Source organism: Elaeis guineensis, chromosome 2 (assembly GCF_000442705.2).
Source record: "Elaeis guineensis isolate ETL-2024a chromosome 2, EG11, whole genome shotgun sequence".
NCBI lineage: Eukaryota > Viridiplantae > Streptophyta > Magnoliopsida > Arecales > Arecaceae > Elaeis > Elaeis guineensis.
In genome coordinates, this window is record NC_025994.2 from 2728099 (window position 1) to 2736975 (window position 8877).

The 8877-nt window shown below is 39.9% G+C and overlaps 1 protein-coding gene across 5 annotated transcripts; it reads right to left on the reverse strand.

Annotated features, from left to right (window-relative positions):
- Nucleotides 1-3992: 3992 nt before the first annotated feature.
- Nucleotides 3993-8666, reverse strand: LOC105060988 (pentatricopeptide repeat-containing protein At1g79540). Of its 5 annotated transcripts, XR_012138436.1 has the most exons (6): nucleotides 6163-8666; nucleotides 5753-5869; nucleotides 5530-5601; nucleotides 5321-5444; nucleotides 4587-4692; nucleotides 3994-4425 (listed from the first exon to the last, which is right to left on the reverse strand). XR_012138436.1 is itself a non-coding variant. In XM_073251427.1 (2 exons), the coding sequence occupies exon 1, from the start codon at nucleotides 8562-8564 to the stop codon at nucleotides 6207-6209; it is 2358 nt and encodes a 785-aa protein (XP_073107528.1). In that variant the 5' UTR covers nucleotides 8565-8666; the 3' UTR covers nucleotides 4777-5869; nucleotides 6163-6206. The 5 variants fall into 5 exon arrangements, 1 of the variants encoding a protein (XP_073107528.1); XR_012138434.1 differs by having other exon boundaries at nucleotides 5530-5869; XR_012138433.1 differs by having other exon boundaries at nucleotides 3993-4425; nucleotides 5321-5869.
- Between the last annotated feature and the right edge of the window lie 211 nt (nucleotides 8667-8877).

Genomic DNA, 8877 nt, shown 5'->3' on the forward strand with positions numbered 1-8877 from the left:
TAAGATCTTAATTGATGCTATCAAAAAGGGGAAGTAAAGAAAATTTGTCTTTCAAGATCCTTAAAAGGAGTAGAGAATCTTAATTGATACTGTCAAAAAGAAGAGTAGAGAATCAAAATCGAATTTGAGCAATAAGCAATAAAGAAATGAGCAATAAGCAATAAAAAAATTAGTAATAAGCAAAATTGTTAAGCAAATGTGTCAAAGAACAAAATCGTCACTCCTTTTTATTATTTCAAAGCAAATGAACTTATAAGCAAATTTAAATTGATCTTCAAACTGCTTATGATGCATTTCATTCAAATACTTGACTATGATTTGAAGTGATGCATCTTCATAAATTTGAAAATTCATGTTCAATGCTTTATATATGCTTTTGCTCAAGTATTTTGTCATCATCAAAAGGGGGAGATTGTTGCTCTTGAATTGATTTTGATGATTACAAAGCATTTGAGGGGGTTACTAATGATTTTGCTTGAAAAAAGATTTATTGTATTTCAGGAGCAAAATCTAATTTTATCAAGTTCTGATTCGAAAGCCTCAAGAGCAAGAACACAAGATTTGTAATCTATTGGAGGTAATTTAATATTTTTGAATATGTATTTTGAAAGAAAATCATGTTTATATATTTGAGTCGACCCCATGAGTCGACTCATGGCAAAAGGGCTGAACGCACGCTGAATTCTTTGGCTGGCACACTCTGTGAGTCGACCCATGAGTCGACCTGCATGAGTCGACCCTATGAGTCGACCTCGCTGCTGTGTAGGCCAAAATTACAAAACAGTCATTTTCTGTTTGTGCCACAGAAGTCGACCCCATGAGTCGACTCATGAGCATGATCGACCCTATGAGTCGACCCCTGTGACGAAAAATTCCCAACGGCTAGTTTTCAGCTCGTTTTGGCTGTATTTAATACCCATTTAATGTGCTCTAACGGCTCTATTTCAGCCCAGATTACTCTCCACCATCATTTGAAGTTATAAAAGGCACTTAAAGGAGGGAATCAATAAGGTTTTTGAAAAGGTTCTTCAAGCATTCATTTTCAACCCCAAGCAAGAGCCCTCTTGAAGTTAAAGAAGCTTTTATTTCAAGTTCACCAACCCCTCAAGAGCTCATTCAAGTCTTCAACCATCTTGAGAAAATCAGAAAAGCTTGCTTCTCTATTGTGTAAAGTGTATTTAAAGTTTATTGCTCATTAAAGGAGCTACATCTGTATTTTCATGTGATTAACTGTTATACTCTATTTTTGAGTTGATTTTTGTTTTGGAAGGGTTCCAAAACGTAGAAAGGTTGATCGAACCTTGAATCGGATTGTATTGGGTTGGTTTGTATCCGAAAAAAAGTGTTCTAGCTTGGAATAGCTAGAGTCGGAGTTCTGACGTTGTATTCGGGTTGAATACGGTTTAGTGGATTTGAATTTCCAAGTAGGAGTTGGAGAGTGGACGTAGGTGCAAGATTGGCACCGAACCACTATAAATTTTTGTTTGTGTTGTGCTTACTTGCTCTCCTTTTAAATTTTCTTATCTTCTTGCATTCTTGCATCCAACTTCTACACCTTGCATAAATTTTACTCTCCATATTTATCCTGCTCATTGTTAAATAATCCTCATAGTTGTAAATTAATTTTTAAATTAAAAAAAAATCTAATTCACCCCTCCCTCCTCTTGGGTTGCATAGCTGGGCAACATCTTCACAGTAGGAGTTCTTAGTAGATATCTGTCAAACCCAGGGTTCTAATATTGGATTGTTGCAAAGAGAGTGATGAGATACTTATAGAAAACTAAGGACTACATGCTTATGTATAAAAGATTTGATAACCTAAATTTGATGGGCTATTCAAATTCAGATCTTGCTGAATGCCTTGATGATTTTAAATCTTCATGATATATTTTTATGTTAGCTGGAGATGCTGTATCCTTGAGTGTTAAACAGATATTGACTGCTTCTTTCACTATGCAAGCTGAATGTATTACCTGCTAGGGGCTACTATTATGTTATTTGGCTGAGAAATCTTATTGCAGTACTTCAGATTATTCATTCTACCACCAGACCATTGACAATCTATTGTGATAATAGAGCTGCTATGTTCTTTACAATGAATAATAAATCTTCCAGCGAATTTAAACATTTGGAGCTGAAGTACTTGACAGTAAGAGACCTTGTGAAGAAAAAGAACATAACTGTTGAACACATAGATACAGAATCCATGTTGGCTGATCTTCTAAACATTTTGAGGCCCATATGCTTTTTCTTTTTATAGGATTCCCATTAGCCCACTCCAAAGCTACTTTAGACATTTATAAATACAGGCCTAATCCAACCTATAATTTTACTAGTTATATTAATCCAACATATAAATCCTATAAAATTTTTAGTTCAATCATCCAAATAGATCCTCAATAAAAAATATTGATCCATGCTGACATATATTCCACCAGACTCGCATCCAACCTGTATCTAATATGGCCCGACTTGATTCCCACCTCTTGCACCTCTCACATGTGCATAAACAACCTCCTGAGATGATCGAATCTCCATGACAACTTAGTGATGCATAACAATCAAATAGATACTAGGGTAAAGCAACTCATGCGATGTGGTCGAGGCACAAAACTGAGTTGACTATTACATATAATGGGATGCAGAGATGACTGTTATCATCCGGTACTGACCAGAAAAATTAGTCAGGAGTGCTCTAGCAAAGACTTGGTACTTTCTGCTTATAAAAGCTGTGAAGTACGAGACTTTTTTGGGCTAGGAAAACAGATTGGATGCACTTTCTCGGCTATAGTCTCTCGTATTTACACCCGCTGCATCTCTGTCAATTGAGCGCAGGAGCTCAGACAAGAACATGGTAGTCCAAACCACGTCTGTGCTCGCATAGGTGGATTTATTTGCCCACCAATCAGCCTCAATAAATTAAAAATCTATGTTTAAAGGATGTTTGGTTGGAAAAAATGAAGGTCTGAAATCGAAATCGGAATGAGTGACTTTCATTCTAATCATTTAGCTGGAAGGAGTCTTATTCCGGTTCTGATTCCAAGATGGAATGAAAATAGCTCAATTTATATAAAACGCAATCTCTACTCTATTTTATGGATTCAAATTTCTATTCCAATTTCGATTCTGATCACCAACCAAACGTTTCAGAGGATTTGACTATTTCAATTTTGATTTCTAGCCATTCCAATTTCGATTCCCATTCCGATTTCGATTACGAACCAAACACCCCCTTGCTTCAGTAAGCATATAAAAAAAATCATCCAATATATAAAAATTCTCATAGGAGAGGACCATGAATTTGTTAATTTAGTCCGATTTGTGTATTAAGCCATAGAAGGTGTTTGATTGAGAGGAGTGAGGATCTGAAATCGAAATTGAAATGAGTAACTTTCATTCCAACCGTTTGGTTGAGAGAAGTTCCATTCTAATTTCGATTCTAAGGTGGAATGGAAATGACTCAATTCATATAGAACTCAATCTCTACTCTCCTCTATGGATTCAAATTTTCATTTCAATTTCGATTCCATTCTGATTCTGATCACGAACCAAATGCTTCAAAGATTTGATCATTCCGATTCCAAGCCATTTCGATTCTCATTCTCATTCTCATTCTGATTTCGGTTACAAACCAAATACCCCCATAATATTAACCGACAAACTAAACTACTCTCAGGGACAGTTTGTCCATACTCCCTGACCATTAATTCCATTCAATGGTCCAAGAAATAGAATGTTGAGTCAGATGTGTAATGAAACTAGGGAGAATGAGTGGTGACTGAATACATTAGAGAAGCTATAGGAGTTACATCTATTTGATGACAAAGGATGGAGAATTAGTTAAGATGGTACGGGCATACAGAATTAAAATTTAAGCATGATTACCAGATGCCTTCATATTATTTTTCTATTCTACTTAGCACAATTATAAAAAAAAAACTGGATAACCCACTGAACAAAATAAAATAGAAGACATGTCTTAACTAATAACTTTAAAATTTGAACAGACCGATTCTGCTAGGATCATGCCATATTCCGAAAAAAACATTAGCCCATTATTTGGTCCTTGGTTTTGTCAAAGCCACCAAGGGAGGATTTATGGGCTTTCTTTTACTTTGGCTTGACAAGCCTAAGTAAGAATCCACTGCACTTTTCTGTCCTTTTTGTATGGGCTGTTACAATGTTTATCAACTTTCTTTCTCTCTCCTAAATGTCTAATGATAACGAAAGGGTGATTCTCAACTGATTCTCAATTTCTGTGTAAAACCTAACCATCTAACGAACTGAGATCTGCTCATTCCGAGGTGCTTGACTCCATCGACGATATGGACGGTGTTTTTTCATTCCGAGGTGCTTGATTCCATCGACGATATGAATGATGTACAGTTCCCTTTGATCTTTCTGGCATTTTTGAGACTTCATTCACTTGTTGGCAAGACAACAACATGATGTAATGTGATTAGTGAGTGCCAGCACAAGAATTCCTATCAATATAGAATTGTAGAGAACTAGACAATGAAGGATTATTACTTGGAAATCTATATTGATAAAAAAACTGTTAAATCTGTTGTGTGTTAGAAATTTACCTGGACAACAAGGATCAACCTCTATAGCAATGATAACTGGTGCAGGGACACTTTTTGATCAAATGGCTTTGTGATGGAATTCCTTGACATACTAGAGGATTCACTCCTGTAAATGCAAAGATCATGTTACAAATCAAGAAGCAAAAAATGTGACAAGATGCAAAAAGCTAGTGCAATAACAACTAATACAAAAATGATACAAAAGATGACTGTTAACGTACAGCTAGCTGAGCTAAAGTAATTCCAAACCTGCATAAATTCATGAAAAAAAAAAATCATAAAGTGGAAGTTTTCCTAATATCACAGTTAGCCCACTAACATCTATTCATTTAAGAGGTATCACATATAAAATTACTAAGGCATCTAAGTAACATAATTGGTGAAAAAAAATCGTATTGTTAAGTCTCCTGATGTTCAGCGCAAGCTAAACTATCCCAACAATGGCAAGGTTTGACACAATATCTTTTGTCTCCTGGGTTGCACATGAATATGGGTGAAGGAACAACAGACAATTGAAGAACAATTAAATTTCTCTTTTTCATAGTTCAAAGTGATATAGGGATTGGAAACGCTCTCAAAGAAAAGTCTGACAAATCACTCTTAAGTCAGGCAATATCTAGAGAAAAAGTTTCATGAAAAACCAAATTAATGGAAACAATAAAAGATGAGAAGAGCAACAAGGAGGAGATATCTTTAGAATAAAACACAGAAAGCATTATCATCTTAAAATCTACCAATGGCAAAAGCCTGTCAACTTGTTGACTGTATCAAGGTTGTGCCATTTTGAAGCCTTTATTTTACAGGTTGCTCACAGAATATGCATTCACCTTCTGTTAGAGACTCCCAGGAGTGCTAAAACTGCAAACAAAGGTTGAGTTCGATGCAAGAAAAAGGAAAGTAATAAATCAGAATGAAGAAGGGGAAAAAAGACAACCATACATACCCAAAGACTAGGCAAAAAGTTTCCGTTCTTGGACTAGAAAGGAGTCTAGTTCCTTTACCACCTGAATTTGCTCTGGAGAAAGTGAAAAGCGCGAATGTGGCATAAATAAGATACTCTCCTTGTATGTTTATAGTGTTGAAGAAGCTATCCAATTTTAAAGGCTTACATAGATGAACATTGCCTTTATTCATTGATCAGAATCGACCTATGTTCACATACTTACCTTTCACCATAAGGCAGCATAAAATGTCACAGTGACTAACTTCAGCACTACTGTCTTAACAAGCATCACTTAATGTTCCACTTAGCTGCCATTCCAATTACTCCTCTAATGATTATCCTGATTGCCAGTGAAGTACTTTACAACACTCACGCATTATATTCAACAAAGCATCATGTGAAAGAAAGGATGTAATCATAATGTAAAAAAGCACAACCAGCACAACCCATGACCTTGTTTCCAATTGCATTTTGTTTATTGATGTTACAAGATCAGTGTGTGAGTTACACAAAACCCAAAAGAATAGCTAATCATTTGGAACCTATGCAGCTGATTTTTACTTCAAAAAGTTGGTAATTTACCCGAGCCACAGACTTCTTAGAGTAATAACAAAAACCTCTCCGATCACTCACCTGAGAACACGTTGATGTTACAGCAGAATTCAGCTGCCACCAATCTAATTATCATACAATAGGCCTTTTGTAGTTTCTCGAAGATATGCATCCATATCATATCCAGCAAGATGCATTCTCCATGCGAGCACTTGTGCTGCCTCCCTTTTGTTATGCATGCAAAGTTTCTTAATTAAACGATTGCCCACAGGTCGCATAAAAAGGAAACCTTTTCTCAACGCATAAAGCATAACATCCAATGCAGCAGCTAGCTTCCCTTTACGGCACAGGCAATTTATGAGAAGTACACAACTGGGTGGAGTGGCATCAATGTCGAACTCTATGAGGATGTTAAATATCTTAAGAGCATCATCAACTTTTCCCACCTGGCAAAACCCAATGAGCCAGATGGTGTATGGGAATGAATTAACAGATCCATGCTTCTGATCCATCTCAAATAATCCTCTAACTGCTTCTTCCAGGTAACCTTGCTCAAAATGTTTGCGCACCACTGCAATGGTCTTGGCTTCCTCAGGAATCCGGTGCTTTTGTGAGAGGTGGTTCAGCCATAGGCTCACTGCTTGTGAGGTTCTCTTCTTCCTGCACAATGTTCTCATAAGAGTACTGTAAATTGATGAGCTAGGGGTGCATCCGCTCCGCAACATATGTTGGAAAACCATTGAGGCATCCTCTTCTCTATGGACCTTTACGAGCCCATCAATAAGTGTCCCATATGTGACTGCATCAGGGGAGAGCCCCTTGAAATAAATCTCTTTAAAGAGCTTCAGTGCCCCGTCAGTGTTGCCCACCTTACACAAGCCATTGATCAGTATGTTATATGTAATGACATCAGGTACAACTCCACTGTCAATGATGTCTCGGAGAAGCTTATACGCTTTAAGTACAAGCCCAGACTGGCACAACTCTTCCACCAATCTATGAAGACTGTTACTATCGCGAACCTGATGGGCACCTTGCGAGAGTCTAAGGAACAGAGAAGGATTCCTTCCCATTTCCATCTTATAGAAAAGAATGTGAGCTTCTTCCAGCCTCCCAGCCTTGCAAAGCCCGTTGATGAGAGCATTTAACGTCATAACAGTTGGTACACACCCAAGCTTCCCCATCTCATCAAAGATTTGCTGTGCCTCATGAACAAGCCCTTCCTTGCATAATCCACAGATCATGATAGTGTAGGTGGCAGAGTCAGGAAAGCGGTCATGCTGTGAAATCTCCAACCTCAGAGAACGAGCTCTGTCCAAAAGGCCAGCATCACAAAGACCCTTGATCAGAGTGTTATAACAGTAGGTGTCGGGAACTAAACCTCTTTCGGTCATCTGAGTCAAGAAAGAGAAAGCGTCTTCAATCCTACCAGCTTCCACATAACCCTTAATCAATATAGTGTACAGGATACAATCCGGAACAACATTATTTTCCAACATTTCCTGGTAATACAGGCATGCCTCTTTAAATCTCCCAGCCCTGAACAACCCGTCAATCAAGCAGCTATAACCACCCAATCCAAGAACGAATCCATCCTCCCTGAATGATTTCAAATGCTCGAAAGCTCCGTCAATTCTCCCCAACTTGCAAAATCCACTCAACAATGCATTGTAGGTAACCGAGTCCGGCTTGTAGTTCTTCTGTTTCATGGAATCCAATAGCCTGCTCGCATCATTTAACCTATCGGCCTTGCAAAGCGACGAGAGGAACACCGTGTAGATCATGGTATTCGGTGAGATACCTCTCTGGAGCATTTCGTCGAACAACGCCAAGGCGTCCTGGGTCTTCCCCGCTTTGCACAGCCCGTCCATCAAGATATTATAGGTCGATCGATTCGAGCGGCAATCTGACTTCAGCATCTGATTATAGACCGCCATGGCGAGCAAGATGACATCTTTATCGACGAAAATCTGGAGAACGGTGTTGTACGTGAAGGTATTGGGCCGGCAATTGAACTCCACCATCCGGCCGAAGGACTCCACGGCCTTCTCGGCCATGCTGGAGGCCGAATAGGCCGAGATGAGCACCGTGAATGCCGCGGGCGGGATGAGCTCGCCACAGTCCCTTATCTCCACGAGGGACTGCCAGGCCGACTCGAACCCCTCCTCGCCATCCCGGAGCAGGGAGATCATCCGGTTGTGGCCGACCCAGCTGCGGAGGTGGCGGCGCCTCGAGGCCCAGACGAAGAAGCGGAAGGCGGAGCGAACGGCAGGGGTCTCGTCGAGGACGGCGGCGACGACGTGGGATGTGAGGAGGGGGGCGATGCACTCGAGGGGGGGCTCGATGGTGGGGACGGTGTGGAGGATGGCGTGGACCTGCTCGGAGAGGGAGAGCTCGTGGGAGAGGGAGGGAATGGTGGAGAGGAGACGAGCCTCCGATCTCCGGAGAAGAGATGGGGCTTTGGCTGCTCTTGCCCATCTCATACGGTCATGGAAAGAGAGAAAAGTGGAATTCGAAAAGCAAGAGGAGGCCGGGAGAAGAGGAGGAGAGAGATATGAGGAATAGCGGGCGTTTTGGACTTTGGAAACAATAATAGCGGCGGGAGAGAATTCCTACCGCATCTAATGGCTTCACCTCTTCGGTGCTCCTCGCACGGTCTCCGCCGCCCTTCTCCAGCGGCGGCTACGGAAAAACTTTTCAAGTGCAAAGCCTCACTTCTATTGGACCGGGACGTAGTTCGACCTAGTTCTACAGCTTAGCTCAATCCAACAGAAAATGGATTTTCTAGTGCTGGGT